Genomic DNA, 19255 nt, shown 5'->3' on the forward strand with positions numbered 1-19255 from the left:
GACATGCAAAGAACAAAAAAGATATAATATGCTCATTCTCGAGTAAAATATTTTAATCACAGAAATTTATTGAACTCTAGTAAATTCTTCCTGAATTTGTCTAATTTGAATAAGTGAATTTATAAACTATGTTCTGGAAGCTGCATTCCCTATTACTTCTTAAGTTAATTTGGTCTATTCTTATAAGAACTGCTAGTTGTTTTTTTTAATGACACTGTGAAATCATACTGTGATTACAATACCTGTAGTGTGTATAGTTTAAAACATAACATATTTTCTCTGTGTGTATTCAAAAGTCGTTTATTATACATTTCAAAAGAGACTGTATAGTAAATATCAATTTTTACAAAAAAGAAATTTTAGCACAGTACATGTATATCTTTTAGGGTTTATGGGCTTTATCTTTGATGTTTATGTGGCAATTTTAAAAAGATGGTTTATAAGGTTTCCTTCCTTTCTTAATTACATTTATGGATGGAACCACTGGATGTTGGTACAGACAGATGGAAGGACAGATGCCATGTCAATATCTCATCTCTAATTTCAATGAAAAGGGGATAACAAAATACCTGAACATGTCAATATTTCCTCTCTTATTTCAATGAAAGGGAGATAACAAAATACCTGAACATGTCAATATCTCATCTCTTATTTCAATGAAAAGGGGATAACAAAATACCTGAACATGTCAATATCTCATCTCTTATTTCAATGAAAGGGGAGATAACAAAATACCTGCACATGTCAATATCTCATCTCTTATTTCAATGAAAAGGGGATAACAAAATACCTGAACATGTCAATATCTCATCTCTTATTTCAATGAAAGGGGATAACAAAATACCTGAACATGTCAATATCTCATCTCTTATTTCAATGAAAGGGGGGATAACAAAATACCTGAACATGTCAATATCTCCTCTCTTATTTCAATGAAAATGGGATAACAAAATACCTGAACACGTCAATATCTCGTCTCTTATTTCAATGAAAAGGGGGTAACAAAATACCAGAACATGTCAATATCTGGTCTCTAATTTAAATGAAAAGGGGATAACAAAATACCTGAACATGTCAATATCTCATCTCTTATTTCAATGAAAAGGGGATAACAAAATACCTGAACACGTCAATATCTCGTCTCTTATTTCAATGAAAGGGGGATAACAAAATACCTGAACATGTCAATATCTCGTCTGTTATTTCAATGAAAAGGGGATAACAAAATACCTGAACATGTCAATATCTCCTCTCTTATTTCAATGAAAGGGGAGATAACAAAATACCTGAACATGTCAATATTTTATCTCTTATTTCAATGAAAGGGGGGATAACAAAATACCTGAACATGTCAATATTTTATCTCTTATTTCAATGAAAGGGAGATAACAAAATACCTGAACATGTCAATATCTCGTCTCTTATTTCAATGAAAGGGGGGATAACAAAATACCTGAACATGTCAATATCTCGTCTCTTTATTTCAATGAAAGGGAGATAACAAAATACCTGAACATGTCAATATCTTGTCTCTTATTTCAATGAAAAGGGGGTAACAAAATACCTGAACATGTCAATATCTCGTCTCTTTATTTCAATGAAAGGGAGATAACAAAATACCTGAACATGTCAATATCTTGTCTCTTATTTCAATGAAAAGGGGGTAACAAAATACCTGAACATGTCAATATCTCATCTCTTATTTCAATGAAAAGGGGATAACAAAATACCTGAACATGTCAATATCTCGTCTCTTATTTCAATGAAAGGGAGATAACAAAATACCTGAACATGTCAATATCTCATCTCTTATTTCAATGAAAAGGGAGATAACAAAATACCTGAACATGTCAATACCTCATCTCTTATTTCAATGAAAAGGGAGATAACAAAATACCTGAACATGTCAATACCTCATCTCTTATTTCAATGAAAAGGGGATAACAAAATACCTGAACATGTCAATATCTCATCTCTTATTTCAATGAAAGGGGAGATAACAAAATACCTGCACATGTCAATATCTCATCTCTTATTTCAATGAAAAGGGGATAACAAAATACCTGAACATGTCAATATCTCATCTCTTTATTTCAATGAAAGGGAGATAACAAAATACCTGAACATGTCAATATCTCATCTCTTATTTCAATGAAAGGGGGGATAACAAAATACCTGAACATGTCAATATCTCATCTCTTATTTCAATGAAAAGGGGATAACAAAATACCTGAACACGTCAATATCTCATCTCTTATTTCAATGAAAAGGAGGTAACAAAATACCTGAACATGTCAATATCTGGTCTCTAATTTAAATGAAAAGGGGATAACAAAATACCTGAACATGTCAATATCTCATGTCTTATTTCAATGAAAAGGGAGATAACAAAATACCTGAACATGTCAATACCTCATCTCTCATTTCAATGAAAAGGGGATAACAAAATACTTGAACATGTCAATATCTCATCTCTTATTTCAATGAAAGGGGGGATAACAAAATACCTGAACATGTCAATATCTCCTCTCTTATTTCAATGAAAAGGGGATAACAAAATACCTGAACATGTCAATATCTCATCTCTTATTTCAATGAAAAGGGGATAACAAAATACCTGAACATGTCAATATCTCCTCTCTTATTTCAATGAAAAGGGGATAACAAAATACCTGAACATGTCAATATTTTATCTCTTATTTCAATGAAAAGGGGATAACAAAATACCTGAACATGTCAATTTCTCGTCTCTTATTTCAATGAAAAGGGGATTACAAAATACCTGAACATGTCAATATTTTATCTCTTATTTCAATGAAAAGGGGATAACAAAATACCTGAACATGTCAATATTTTATCTCTTATTTCAATGAAAAGGGGATAACAAAATACCTGAACAGCTGGCATTATGAGCATTGATTTGTAGCTTATCTTATTCCTCTTCATATAATCATACATTTCTTGCGTTCTTTTATTGACTGAAAAGTAAACAATTTCTCTTCACATAATATAAACACTATGATTACTTTTTACTTTCTTATTTTACTACTTAACAAGATTATACAAAATAACTATAGGTCTGTTTGTATTTGACTTTCGTATCATACACATATATAAATGACCTATTCAAAAACCAACATGATGACTGGGACAAGTAAATAAGACTAGTAAATAACCGACATGATGACTGGGACTAGTTAATAACCAACATGATGACTGGGACTAGTCAATAACCAACATGGTGACTGGGACAAGTAAATAACCGACGTGATGACTGGGACTAGTAAATAACCGACGTGATGACTGGGACTAGTAAATAACCAAAGTGATGACTGGGACTAGTAAATAACCAAAGTGATGACTGGGACTAGTAAATAACCAAAGTGATGACTGGGACTAGTAAATAACCGACGTGATGACTGGGACTAGTAAATAACCAAAGTGATGACTGGGACTAGTAAATAACCAAAGTGATGACTGGGACTAGTAAATAACCGACGTGATGACTGGGACTAGTAAATAACCAAAGTGATGACTGGGACTAGTAAATAACCAAAGTGATGACTGGGACTAGTAAATAACCAAAGTGATGACTGGGACTAGTAAATAACCAACATGATGACTGGGACTAGTAAATAACCAACATGATGACTGGGACTAGTAAATAACCAACATGATGACTGGGACTAGTTAATAACCAAAGTGATGATTGGGACTAATAAATAACCAACATGATGACTGGGATTAGTAAATAACCAACATGATGACTGGGACTAGTAAATAACCAACATGATGACTGGGACTAGTAAATAACCAACATGATGACTGGGACTAGTGAATAACTAACATGATGACTGGGACTAGTAAATAACTTTTTACACATAGTGGTCTAAAACTATACACAAACTTGACCTACTGTATATTCTTTGACGTTAAATCGAATGTATCAAGAATTAGTACAATCCAGTGCCTCAAGTTATCATAGGAAAGCATTAAACCACCTTACAAACATACTCACCCCAAATCCTTTATTTGTAGGGGATATATAGAGTATAAAAGGTAATGCATAGGTCTACTGTTATTATTCTTTCCAGTTTATTATAATTTATAGTATACTCACATATTTCTTTATTTCCAATTGTTTTAGCATCACTTGCTTTTTGAGATAATCTGGAAATAGTTGGTGTGTGATTTCTGAGATTGACAGTATTTTTACGTTGATAAATCATTAATGGAAACATCAAAGTTCTTAGAACGCATGCACCTGAAAATAAAAAGTAAAGATAACAGTATTATGTGGTATGAATTATAATAAACTTACCTTGAGAAAACAACCTATCTGCAAATACAAGCATTATACATGTACTAAGTTTAACGAGAAAATAAAATTCCTGATTACAACAAAACCTTTATAAAAAATGCTGTCTCTTCAGCATTTCATCATAAGGGTCAATATGTACATGTTTCCGCAGTTTTTACACAGGAAACAACATTTGCAAAACAATATACACCCTTTTACTTTGCATGGAAATATATTCAACTAAGAAATAATATAAAAATATTGTATATACCTGGCTAATGTGACATTCATTAAAGCCAAGAAAATGCAGAATTTGTTTTGATATTTTTGGAATTTGATTCAAAATTAATGAAGGTAAATATTCTATGTTTCTATGGGTGAATGACTATGTGCTAGTATTAAAATTTACACATTCTTCTTTTAATGTAAAAAAAAATTATTCATACGCAAATTGTTTCCTACCATGAAATTTTGCAGATAAATATTCCAAAGGCCATACCTTCTGCATAAAGAGGAGAAAAAAAAAAGGTTAAGCTACATGAAAGAACAAACAGTTAACATTTTAGGTTTAAAGGAAACTTATAATTAAGTTATACTGCTAGGAAGTGTAGTATTTACAAGATTACAAGTGACAACAGTCAACAGACTGGCGTTGCAACAAGCTGACAACAGTATACCACCTTCTACTAACTTTGTTTGCTTGGGGTATCATAATTACTGTACAGAATGAGATAAAAATGCTACTTTACTTACAAATAACAACAGACGCCCACCAAGGTACATCTAATGACACATGTACCATCTCCAACAGTTGTTGTATCAATCCAGAAGGATTATTACCACCCAGGCCAATACTTTGTAATGTTGGTTCCCCAAGTGCATTTAATTCTGGTAAAACAGTTTTAATGTCATCTATAGGTCCTAAAGGAATATCTGGTATATATCCTGGAGGCATGTTAGCTGGCTGAAAACATATAATTGCTCAAAAAAATATAATAATCAAAATACAAGAATACATATTCAATGCTCAATAGCATACATGAGCCGTGTTAAGATGGAACCAACATTATGGGTTTGCAACCAGCATGGATCCAGACCAGCCTGCGCATCCGCGCAGTCTGATCAGGATCCATGCTGTTCGCTTAACAACTCTATTACAAGTAGAGAAACTGATAGCGAACATCATGGATACTGATCAAACTGCGCGGATGCGCAGGCTGGTCTGGATCAATGCTGGTCGCAAACGCATTACATTGATTTTGTCATGACGCGGCTCACATAGGAATTTAGATAAATATTGGCTAATATGAATTACAGAATTATTTACAGGAAAGGACTATCAATACACTATATATGATAAAATTCATGTCATGACTTGTGTACAATTGTTTACTTACATCAGTGCTTGCATATCTAACAGATAACAATGCTCCCCATTGCTCTTTACGTCTATATATCTTATGTGGACGGCACTTTATACTGCCAGTCATTAGTCCAGAAAAATGGCGTTTAGGAAACACCTGAAAAAACAAGAAAAAATCCCGGTAGGAACATATTTTTCTTCATTGTTTCATTGACTGATACCTGAAAAGAAGTTGTTCTAATAAATTTTATCAAGTTTTGCCTCTTTTTACATTTAGCATTAACTTTACCTTAAGAGATTTAACAATTTGGTATTCATGTATATATAAAGTTGTTCTAGGGTTGATTACTTCATGAGGCTGATAAAATTTCTTTACATATTTCTGACAAGAGTATTTTCTATGTATGCCAGAGACCAAGTTTCATACAATCATAAGTCTTTTATAGTTATATCTAGTTACAGTCACGGTAATCAAAGGTCAAAATTCAATAATATCACATGCAAAACTGTACTGAAGATCCAAATTTGTATGTCATAGTTGCTAAAGATTATCAAAGAAACCTTGCATGGAAATATTCCCTGTTTATTTTCAACCATTACTTATGTATAAGAATTTAGGTATATCATTAATCATAAACAATTTTGTTTAGCCTATGTAAAATTCTTTGCAGCCTTTGCAAACTATAACATATATAAAATATGTTCAATGTTTCAGTACAGTCCATATGTTCTTTTGTATGAAATATTTTATCCTGAAGTTTTAAAGAAGATCCTTCTATTAAATAATCACAGAGGTCACACCTCTGTTTGTTGCATTTTGTAACACAGGGCATTATATTGTCTTCTTTAAATTCTGAACTTATTAAAATGCTTTTTAAATTTGGTAAACTTCAGGATAAAATATTTCAGTGTCATTTTTTGTTGGGCACCGTAACGCAATGATAAACGGCGAGTAATCCGATAATTGACAAATCGCAACTTTTCGGCCTACAAGATGGCTTCAGCGAACAGGTCTAGCAGTACTATAAAACCTGTTCGCTGAAGTCTCTTTAGCTTATTACCTTCCAATTAAGAATTGTGGGGTAAGATATGTACATATCAAAATTATAGCTTTTGAAGTGTAGTATACATTATGACTTAATGATCTGATGATAGTGCATCAGTGGTCCAACTTGATATCCATTTCTGCAGACTGACAAAAAACTGAGTCTGTAAATTAATTTTTTTTTAGAAAATTATTGTGATTTGTAACTGGGTAAATTAAGGATTAGTGAAAAATGTTTATTTTACATATTTTCATACGGGGAAGTCAAAGACCGGGCCCGCGAAGCGGGTCCGGGCTTTGGCTTGCCCGGCTATAGTCTACACGTGTATGTTTAAAAGAAAAAAAAATAAAAAACAATTAAAAATATATAGAATTCTATACCTATCAATGAAATTTTCAGTGTCAGTCCTAGTCGGGCGTCGCCATTTACAATGAAACTCAATGATAATAGGCGGGGTATTCCGATAACGGAACAAATCTCAACTTTTCGGATCAATAATAATCGTCGAGTGTTCCGAGTGAAAACGGAAGCGGTGCATGTAATACCGAATGCCACCTTTAAAACGGAAAGAATGAAAGGACTTCCCCGTTTATAGGCTTTGCCTAATTTCATATTAATTTTGAACTACAATACTGGTATTTTGTTTTTTATCGCTGTAATATACACTGTTGCTGAAAAATGTAGTCAAGGTAAATACAAGATGTTCTTACAGATTGGTTACATGACAAATTAAAAAATCTCAGAATCTAGCTTTGGTCAGAATAAATTGTAAACTTTGCCGAGCAAAAACCAAAATGTCATTACAGGGTTAATATCATTAACAAATGTTATGAACATACAAAATACAACTGTGTTTTTCCGCATTTTGATTTTAACGATGTCCATTTAACTGATGAACTTGACATGAAAGTCATGTTTCGCAAGCAAGCCGCCATGTTGTTTGTGAATTACACACAACGTGAACATTTTATTTAGGTATAAGACCACTAAATATGGCTACAGATCGGACATTATTGAAAATGCTGGGCCTCTTAGAGACATCATTCAGTCACACATAGAATGGAAATATCATAAAAAGACTTTCACAAAATATACTTATGTACTTGATGGCATATCTAATTAAAAATGAAAGTGATACATTGTAATCAATAATTTATCGAAGTTTGACTGAAAGGGCCGACATGATTCAATCGGGAGGAAAGCCCGGGATCGTGTTGGATATATACCATAGGGACAATATGTGTGGATATTTGTCGTAATAAAAGATAATAAAGCGTTGGTGTTTTTGACTATATACATGTAGATCTATATAATGACTTGAAATATATTTAGAGCTATAAACTTGAAATCACATACTGATTTGTTTGACAGTCATCTACACGTGTCATACGTTATAATATTTTAGTCATATCATTTGTTTCCCTCTCTCATATAATAAGACTAATTATTGTTAATTCAAATCCCGCAAAGGACTTTTAATTCGATGATGTGTGGAAGCTATCTATCTAGCTTATGAGACATCGATAGTTCTAATCAGGTGCCCGCTCATGCCTGAAATAATGTACGGAAGGGCACCTGAGGTCTTCCTTCACCAATAAAGCTGAAAAGTTGCGATATGACTACTGTGGTGGTGCGTTTAAAAAAGGTTATTTTGTGAGTATCGGTTATAAAATTTGTCGCCATGTGATAAATTGTTAATCTGTATCAACATAAAAAATACTATAAAATATATTTTCGTACTCGATAACATTGTAAAAATAACACATGAAATGTTATTTTAGTATATGAGGAATATCCAAACATATAAATGTTCCTATGATTTGAAATACTGTTGTTTGAAACAACAATTTCAAAACTCCCTAATAATAGACTAATAGTAACAATCTAAGTTTCGAAATCTGCAGATCGTTCATATATCAGAACTTATGAAGGTTCAAACTTCCTATCAACCAATATTAACTGGTAATTATTAGCTTGTTATATAGATTGCATTCATAACGGTTCTCCACTGCCGGAAATATCGGACAAACAAACAGCGTTTTGTTATTCGGAAAACCTGCATTTTACACAGATAAAATAACTTTGCGACAATAAATAGAATTCATTACATCAATTTACCATTTAAAAAGATTTAAAAAGTACGGCAACATCCTTTGAATATAAGCACTGAAATATTATCGTACATCCTTTTTGACAAACGAATAAACACAAACAATACACCATTTTGCCATTATACTTCAATCTTTTATATTGTTATAATTGCATACATTCACATTTTTATTAGTAAAAAGCTAAATCACAAGTATGTCAAACACGTGAACTAAAAACACAGTTCATTACATAAATTTTTAATCATATCTTTAAATTCAAATTGCAGAATAAGTTGCATAAAGTACACTTTACGTAATTCTTAAAAATGTCGAAAAGATACTCTGTAACCTGGTTACAATAAGATTAATAAATGAGTCCCTCTTATGCATTATAATACAATATATACAAGTCATGTAAAATGAAATATAATTCATTAAACAAAACAGTACTGACAAGTACTGAAAACTGTTAAAACAGGACGGAGTGCTCATGAAGCACATATTGTTGATTATCAAAGCATGTTATAATAAAACTGAATAACTGACTATTTGATATGCAGATACTGGCTATCAAACTATATTATAACAAGAACAATATATAGCATGTGAGTACTTATCGATGTTAGATTAAAGCAATAATACCCCATTTCTCATATATATAATTGTATCATTTGGTCCATGCGCCAAGTAAGACATTTACAAGAAAGTAAGGGAAAGCACTAAAAAATCTTAAGAGTTTAATTCATATTATAACGTAAACAGTAATTTCCCTTTTAGAGTACCAGTTTTTACAGCAGTTTTGTAGGCTCTACTCCTGATGAAAAACTACAGATATAACAATTCGTGTAAGACCAAAGTACAACAACAACAAAAACAACAACATTGCATACGAAATAACACAGACGCTATAAAATTCAGTCTTTAATATGGTTTTATTAATCTTTAATATGGTTTTATTAATATGTTTGAAATCACCTGTAGGTATATGCAAAATTAATCTTTAAAAAGTGAAAGCTCAAAACTTATATATAATCTTGCGTTTCACATTGATACAGTTCATTTATAAAGTTTCACATCTGCACAAAATCTATTTATGCGAATCCTTTTTATAGTTGAAAAATCATCATTGATAAAAATATCACATAAAGTTAATAATATTAAATAAATAAGCAAAACATATCCAACTAAATACAATGCAAACAAGGCAGTCCAAAGGACAGCTATATACCCCACCGCGATACAGCTTGTCATTATCTAGCACATTTGAATCACTGTTTTTTTAATCCAGAATGTGTAAGTTTGAACTTTTAAGAACCAGAATACATGCAAATGAAAAAATATGTTAAGTCGATAGTTTGCACCAATCCCTATCAGTAAACTTGTGAGCCTAAAGTATGTCAAGTACTTGTACTAAAAAGAAGAGTAAATCTGAACAGTCCTGTTTGTGAGATGACATAGTTAACTTGAATGGTGCCATATTGTTAGAAGGGTGGTACATGTACATAAAATGCAAAAGAAAAGATGTGATAAAAACGCTGAGTTTAAATAAATCCTTTTTTTTACTTTTTTTGTCGAAAACAAGCACATGTTGTTCAAATTGAAAAGTGCAAATTATGGCGATCACCCATATATAATCAGTATATGTTTAATTATCCCTTTCAGATCCTTCTATTTTAGTGCTTCAATTGATACATGTGAACATTTCAAAGCTTCAATTGATACATGTGAAAATTTCAAAGTTTATATTTTAGGTCTTTTGACCCCAGTAAAGTTCCTTTGAAATAATGGCAAACACAATGAAAGGAGGTTACAGTTCACACACTTTATTAACAAAACCATAAGACAGCTATACATGGTGCCTTTACCAAGTGACAATTTGTGCTCTGTGTGGAAGCAGAACACAACAACAACAACAGAAAAGAACCCCAACAAAAACAACACCAAAAACCAACAATAAATAAAAGTACAGCCAAACCCCCTCCAAAAAAACAAACAAACAAAGAACAAAAAAAAAAACAACACACAAATTAAAAACAACAGAATTTTAAAGCATATGTTATTTACCAGGATAAGCATATTTGTAATTTTGTTCCAATTAAACTTTTTATACTGTTTTTCTGCTCTGCTCTACGCATATCACAAAAATGTAACGCGGTATAGTAAAAGTGCTAACTCGTGTATGTTGTCTACCTGTTTTAACAAGCCTACTGACATGTTTAATTTCAATCTTACACTACTACGAGTTCTTTTGATTTTTTTTTATAAAATTATGAATATCTAATTCATACCCTGTTACAGTGTAGGAATTGACAAATAAATTAAAAAGAATATCATTATACTAATCAATAGATTGTTTCGTCAAAGTAATGTCCCTTTGCAGACTATTTCCGTTCTTGTACAAAACGTAGGTAACAAGGAATTGAACAGAAATACCATTAAAAACAATCTTTGTATAGTCTTTGACTGTCAAAATTTTAAGAAGCCTGATGAAGAATTAAAACAATTATTAGACCAATACTGGACAAATAGGTACTCAAACCCTTTAATGCCTTAATCGTTCATAGACATGATCTGATGGTAGTTCACTTAGGCCTGATTCAGTGGATGGTAGTTCACTTAGATTAGATTCAGTAACATTGATGTACATTGGATCTCGTGTTTTTGTCGATGTAGATGGATCGTTGCCCATTTCTGTTGCAGCTTTCAAACCTTAAGAAACAGATTGAAATGGGGGAAAATAAAAAAACAAAAACAAACAAACATCTATAGATTAAACGTAGATAAAAACTACTTATATAAATAAAAACACAATATTTTGTGAATACTATTTTCTGTAATGTAATTCAATTACGTACATAACAAATAAAGTAGTAAATAAAAAAATTGTTCTTTGATTGCATATGATGATATCCTGATAAAAATATGGAAACAGCAATGAAACATATACATTATAATAAAAATTGTAGACTCGGTTCGAAGAAACTTGTATGCGAAAGATACGGTACAAAGGTTACATCTCTCACGCACATAGCACCACCGGCTTAAAGCTGTTTTCCACTTTCAAAACAAACGTGCTAAAATCAATGACCCCGAGGTACCAGAATAATAAAACAATACTTGGCATTGTTTTAGCAGGCTATTTTACCTTTTGCTCTGTCATGCTCCTTTCTGGATTTCCTTCGTCTTAATCTAAAATATAAAATCCTGACTTGATTATAAACATGAATAAAAATGTAAGTGTGATAATGAAATTTAACAAAACAATGTAACAGGTTTCGGCTTTGGATTTTCAAGACAATGCACACCATTCTAAAATAATTTTGGTTAAATCATATACTTATCTCCATTTTACTGATGCATTATAAAGATAATTTTATACATTATAAAACAATCGTTCAATTAGTTTTACGTTGCACCATTATATACATGTTATGACCAGCTTTGAATCTGAATAGTGTCTCTAATATCAATAATGCATTATTACAAAGTCTTTTTCAATAAAGGAAGATAATTTTAATATTTTTTTCCAAATGAAAACCAAATATTCTACATAATAAAACGATATTTCAGAGCGCCATGCTCTCATTTCTTAAGGCTGTAAGGAGGAAGGAAATAATATCATTACATGTATCTTATAACACCATTTAATCCAAATGCAACAACAGTGATAGCAATGCAGATGACCATAACGACAATTATACCGACAGCTTGTATATCATCTTGTGCTAATTTGCCAGCGTCTGAAATATTTCAATGGTTTCATAAATGTAAGTTACAATGTTTCTCTGATTTTATAAGAGGTAGTAAAACTAAATTGGAAATATAATACTATGAGAACTACACAAAACAAATATCAGTGATAATTATAAAAACTACAAAGAAAAAAAATTTAATTTTATAAATTATTGGTACCACATGAAATAACGATAACGATAGGTTAGATAGTCTAGCACTGTTTGTTTTTCTGTCTAAGTTTTATTTATTTTTCTTGCTACATTGACAAAATAGGAGGAATTGCACCAGAATTGAATTTACTTTTAAAAAACATTTAATTTTAGAAATTAAGATTGTTCGTACCTGAAACATCAGGACATGGCAATGTGCAAGATCCAGTTCTAATGTTGCAACAAAGACACTCATCCCGGCATGTGTTTTGACACAGTAATCCCCATCGACCTTGCGGACATGCACTGCAATAACCAGTGTCCATGTAGCATTGAAGACATTTATCAGACTTACAAGTATTCTGACAGTTTTCACCCCAAAATCTATGTTGACATAATGTGCATAGTCCATTTGTTATAGAGCATTGTTCACATCTTGAGTTGTTGCACATGTTTGAACAATCCTGACCCCAATATCTGTTTCTACAACTTAAGCAATGACCAGTTTGTCTGTGACAACCCCAAGAACAAGACGTGCTGCATAAATTTTCACAAAACTTTCCCCATTTATTTAAATGACATTTCTTACACTCTCCGGACTCTATAAAACATTCAGAAGTTGAACACGACTGATCACATTCTTGTCTGCATGATGGTCTCCACAATCCAGCATTGCATTCAATGCACACACCAGTGACTTTTTTACAGCTCAAACAGTTTTTGCTGCAAGTCTTGTTACAAACGTCTCCCCAAAATCTGCTTTTGCAAGTACTACAATATCCATCAGTTTTCCTACAAGTTGTGTAGTAACAGCCTTGACCGCAAGCATCCTGACACATTTCGCCCCAAAATCCATTCTTGCAACTGCTGCACTCTCCATCGTCCCTATCACAGTCTAAAGACCTACAAGCATCACACAATAAGCCCCAAAGTCCAGACTTGCAAGAACTGCAATATCCGTCACTTTTTCTACACGTTGAATCTGAACAACCTTGACCGCAAGTATTCTGACAAAATTCGCCCCAAAGTCCATTCTTGCATCTGCTACACTTTCCATCGTTAATATTACAGTCTAAGGACGAACAACCATGGCTACAGGTTTCATTACAAAATAAACCCCAAAATCCAGTTTTGCAAGTACTACACTCTCCGTTTGATCTAGTACAACTTGATAAGGAGCAATTGTACATGCATGGTTGTCACAATTAGCTCCCCAGAGGCCGGAAGTGCAGCTGCTACAATTTCCATTGCTTTTATTACAGCTTGATGAACAATTTCGACTGCATTTATGTTCACAAAAATTTCCCCAGTATCCAGATTTACACGCATGACACCTATAATCTATACTACATGAGTATGAGCTGCAATTTCCAGCATTACAATGTATTGAGCAGTTATGCCCAGCATATCCTGATTGACATGATGTACACCGTCCATCAAGTTTACCGCACTTATCCGATGTACAGTTTCCACAAGTTTTCTGACAGTTTTGGCCCCAAAATCCGGATTTACACAGTTGACATTCTCCTGATGTGATACTACAAATTTCACAATTCGACGCAGAACATCTTTCGTCACAAGAAATATTCCAGTATCCGTTTTTACATGACTCACAGGCACCTGTTAATTTCTCGCATATTTTGCAGTTTGGAGTGCACGTGTAGTTACAGAATTCTCCCCACCAACCAACATTACATGTTGTACATGCGCCGGTCGTTTGATGACATTTCTTGCAATTTGTATCACAACTATTTTCGCACGTTGCACCGTACAAACCATCCGGACAAGACTGACAACTTCCATCATTTTTATAGCATAAAGAAGTGATGCAGTTATCTGAACATTTTCTATTACAGTAGTCACCCCAAAAGCCGGTTCTACAATAACCACATACTCCAGTTTCCTGATCACACCATTCGCAATTTACCTCACACACTTCCTTACAGTCAATCCTCCAGTAACCATTTTGACATACGCTGTCGGCTTTTTTAACTAAACGAAATAAATATTCAGGCATTGTATTTGGCATCAAATTATATTACCAGACCAATGCTATTTATAATCATATTATAAATTTCAATTACTAATTAGTTAACAGAATAATAATTTTATGGAAATTGTAACATATATTTACCTTATTTTGTTTTATGATATGACCTATACTGTGTCGATGTGACGTAAAACCCAATCAAACAAAAAACAAATTATGTGCATTAAAAGTTGCTGCTGTATTAAATGTGAACATATTTAACTTATGAAAATTTGAAATATAATAATTATCTACATTTTAGTTTCTTAAAAATAAGACAAACTAAATAAAGTACCGTATTCCGAAAAAAAAGTAAAAGAGAAAAGCAGTCTTTGTCTTACAAAATATGATTGACGTAAATATCAAAAGAAAATTTACATCACTGAGTGCATATACCCCTGAAGGTTTTAAAATTAAACATATATGAATGGGTCGGGTCCTTTTTCAGTATTTTTAGCCAGCAGCAAAGGGCAAATGATTCGGTTTCGATACACAAATCGAGCAAAAGTTTCTATGAAACTGGAAGAAGAGCAATTTCTCGGAAGCATCAATCACAACAAAATTACATAAAAATGCAGACTGATTGAGTCTGTACATGAAGGATAATGAAACAGTCCAACATCTCTGTCTCCTTTAGCATCGGCTTGTTTGGTACACGAAAGTACTGAAATAAATGATCCACAGATTTATAGTAACACAGAAGTGCACGAGGCAAATTTTACTTCTTCCTTATGGCACTTGACATCTACTGTGTGAAGAGTAAAATACGGAGGAGAAGTGATCCCTCTGAAGCTTTCATCACAAGAAAATTGCATAAAAATTGCCAAATTTTAATAAAGATACAGAACAATTGTGAAAAACACAAATGCAAAGGGGTGGGTAGAAAAAAGATTTTATAATTTCAATTTTATGTTAAGTATCATAATAAGAGGGTACCTTAAATCACTACAATCGCTCCCATTCCCATGCTTATGATGTTAAGAATCCCACCAGGGCTATAATTTTTTTCATATGAGAAAAATGATTAGTTTTCTATATTGAAATTGTATTGGTTGGTCTACTCAGATGCACACTTGTACCTTGACAAATGCACGAAGCTGTATTTGATTTCTTATTTCTCAACAAATAAGTGGACACTCAACATGGCCTTTGTAGTCTCGGGGGACATACAATCAAAAACAAAAGATAATTTATCATTTCAATTTTATCAACTTGTTGAACATGTACAAGTACATGAATTTAACCACAACGATGCTGGTATGTACATCTCCATTAGTGAAAGGCAACTAGATTAATTTTCATTGACTAAACTCATGCTAAAAGCCTTGTAAAAAAATTATTTGGAAACCAACAATATTGCTACATTCCCTATATAATAAAGTATCAATATAATAACATTTTAACTCACCACAAATGCATAACGCCAAAAAGAAGAACACATTGTGGACTTGCATCTTCATTGTTGCGTCTGCCAATGCCAAAATGACTTCCTTTGCCTGTATCGAAATACAATATATTCGAATGCTATATTCTAAACGTTTATTATATACTTTTAAATGAAATATTGAGAAATATTGATGAAATAAAATGCGTATTTTCATTTTCCGTATTTTCACTGTAAAAATTTATTTTTCACTGCAGTGAAACATATTTTCCGTATTTTCACTGGTGTCTTGCCGGACTACTTTCTTTTAAATTCTGCCAGTACTCAAAATTTAAGTGAAAGTCTTTTAAAATTTAATGTCCAGAAAGAGAAAAATGTATATATAATAAACAGAAAATTCAAGTTTTTTCTATACATACATGATTTATTTTCATCTTGTGGCATGAAAATTACCATATATCACTCGTGGCTACCGCCACTCATGAAATATTTATTTTCATACCACTCGATGAAAATAAATCATGTATTTATAGAAAAAACTTGAATATCCTCTATTTATTTTATTTTATATTCTAAATATTGTATGCACTTGTTTAATTCTGCAAACTAAGCGACTGAAAACAATAACATACTAGATACGAAAGCAAACACAATCAAAACTAAAACAACACCATCTTCCTTATATCAATTTGAAACCAATAGGAATACCCTTCTTTGTATCGTAGTAAATACTGATATAGCAGTTGGATATAAACGATATTCGATCCGCGCCAAAAACACACTTATAATAGTAATAATAAATGTTATCTACTTAAACAAATTTGGAAATCGTACAATTTATCTTACGCATTTCTTTCCTCTTTATAAAATTGGATAACATTTAAATCAATTGATTTGTAGTGCGTTTTGTTTCCCTGTGATTGTATAAAGATAAATTACATACAGTTAAACTTCAAGCACTCGTACCCAGATTGCTCTTATATATCCCTCTTCTCGAACGTATCGCCCAGTTCCGGCAAAAATTATAAACAGTAGAACTTCGGTAAGTCGAAGTTGAAGGGACTTGCGTAAAAACTTCGACACATCGGGACACGACTCATAAATCGGTCTCAGTTTCATAACAAAATTTCGACCCGTTGACGTAAATAAGGAAGTAAAAAAAGGCGTAACAATAGGAAAGGGCGATAACTTGACCAGTTTTGAGTAAATATTTCGCGTGTGATTATCACGCGACACCGGGTCACGGAAGTCCTCAAATGAAAGTACATGTAGTTGTTACACTGTCTTACTGTTTACTTCTGTCAAATATCTCGAGATCGAAAGATGTCAAAAATATCAAAGGACTTCGGCTTATTTGTGGTGTATACGGACCATGAAAAAAACTTCGACAGAACTCATAAATAGGTTTTTATAAGGAATATATAGGGGTTAAAATCGGGACTTTCCTTTTACTTCGACACATCGAGAAAATCGACTAATTGAAGTTCGACTCATAGAAGTTCTACTGTATATATAGAATGTCATGAGCGGGAAATTGTACATAGAAAAGTCGCATGAATATCGGTACGCAGGAGCCGGAACTCGAACAACGGGTCTCTGGATTGCCGGTCCAGTATGCTAACCACTACAGCACAGCGGCCGTTGCGTTTTCATGGTGCTAATTGGCTTTATATACTTTAGTTACTTGAAACTTTATTGTAACGTGATCACTTTTATGCCGGCTCGCCACGGCGAGCCGGTATTACGATAGGATTTTACTGAGAAACAACCTAAAACTCCGAATCAATCCAAAAATTTAATCGAAGCTTAGCTTCCAGCTTTCTACAAAATTTATCTATCAGGGCTAGGATCCAAAATTATTTAGCCAATCAAATTTGATCTTATATAGCGTCAAAAAACCTTCAATTTTCACGCCATTTTTAAAAAGCAGCAAGTATTGTTTTGAGCGCAAAGATATATTGATGATTAAAATGTTTGTTTTCATGGATTCTTTTCAGTAAATCATATTTACACTGACTTTTGATTTAGCGATTTCACCAGTCCTGTTTACTCTGTAGTAAGTTTTCGTTTGGTTAATTAACATAAACGACATCTGGTTCTGTGCATTTTTTTCTTTTTCCTTTTTTTCCGGTCATTTTACCTTTCCGGTATTTAGCGTATGTATTTACTGGCCGGGATCCGGGACGCCCGGGATCCGGGATCGTATACGATAATAAGGGAAAAAACTAATAAACTATATTTGTGTTGATTATTGTCGTAATGAAAGGCCATTAAACGTTAAGTTTTTTTTATTGTATGTAATGAAAGTTAAATTGATTTAACTTAGGATATAGATATATTTAGAGCAATTTATTAACAAAATCACAATGCTTATAATTATATGCCTAATTAATTGGAAAAATCAAAGACTATATTCTTGAATTGGTCAAATCCCGAAATCCCTATATACGATCCGAGCTTTTCTGAAAACAATATTCTTGAACTGTCCAATTCCTTGGATCTCTTAATTTTTTAATATGATCCCGGCTCTTGGATCTCTTAATTTTTTAATATTATCCCGGCTTTTCTGAAAACTATATTCTTGAACTGGTCAATTTCCGGGATCCTATTTTTTTAATAGGATCCCGGCTATTCTGGCTGAATTGATAGACAACTTGTGTTTACTTTAGGACTTGTATCTGTCACCTATTCCAATACTAAATAACATATTACAACTTAACTTCGTATAAAGAGACATTTTTATGAATTCTACTTATCTATTTTTTTTCTGGTCAAGGTCAACAGGCCATATAGTAAATGTGCATAGACATAGGGACTTCATTCTATCTGTTTACATCTTCATATATACTCATATTTCTCTTTGTTAAACTGAGAGAACTGGCTTCCATAACTTTATATGTCACTTTTATTTTGATGTTCGCTGAAGTCTTTTCAGCTAACAGAACTGTCATTTTTACATTCAAACACGTCCCTGGAAAGAAATTACGAAGCGAGTCGCTACTAGCTTTTTTAAAAGCTAACCTTGTTACCATTTATAGCTACTTTTACCGCAGTTGGCTGACTCAGTCAATATTAATTTCTATCATTATAAGATTATTATACAGATCGCTCGAACTCTGATCTCTGGTTACTTTTGACAAAATTATAGTGGAAATTAAC

The 19255-nt window shown here is 32.6% G+C and overlaps 1 protein-coding gene across 1 annotated transcript; it reads right to left on the reverse strand.

Moving 5' to 3' along the window:
* Nucleotides 1-11197: 11197 nt before the first annotated feature.
* LOC132745634 (scavenger receptor class F member 2-like) lies at nucleotides 11198-13590 on the reverse strand. Its single transcript, XM_060734582.1, has 4 exons — nucleotides 12877-13590; nucleotides 12425-12539; nucleotides 11945-11988; nucleotides 11198-11508 (listed from the first exon to the last, which is right to left on the reverse strand). Exons 1-4 carry the CDS (start codon nucleotides 13520-13522, stop codon nucleotides 11342-11344), a joined length of 972 nt encoding a protein of 323 aa, XP_060590565.1. The 5' UTR covers nucleotides 13523-13590; the 3' UTR covers nucleotides 11198-11341.
* Nucleotides 13591-19255: the final 5665 nt, after the last annotated feature.

The sequence above is a fragment of the Ruditapes philippinarum genome, unplaced genomic scaffold, assembly GCF_026571515.1.
Source record: "Ruditapes philippinarum isolate M1 unplaced genomic scaffold, ASM2657151v2 ctg16742_1_1_1_1, whole genome shotgun sequence".
Taxonomy (NCBI): Eukaryota; Metazoa; Mollusca; class Bivalvia; order Venerida; family Veneridae; genus Ruditapes; species Ruditapes philippinarum.

Coding starts and splice junctions, on each gene's coding strand:
- LOC132745634 (XM_060734582.1), bottom strand. CDS start 13,522: ATGTGTCAGGATGCTTGCGGTCAAGGCTGTTACTACACAACTTGTAGG. Junction 12,540..12,876: donor GCCATGTCCTGATGTTTCAG/GTACGAACAATC, acceptor GAAATATTTCAG/ACGCTGGCAAATTAGCACAA. Junction 11,509..11,944: donor GGAGCATGACAGAGCAAAAG/GTAAAATAGCCT, acceptor CTGTTTCTTAAG/GTTTGAAAGCTGCAACAGAA.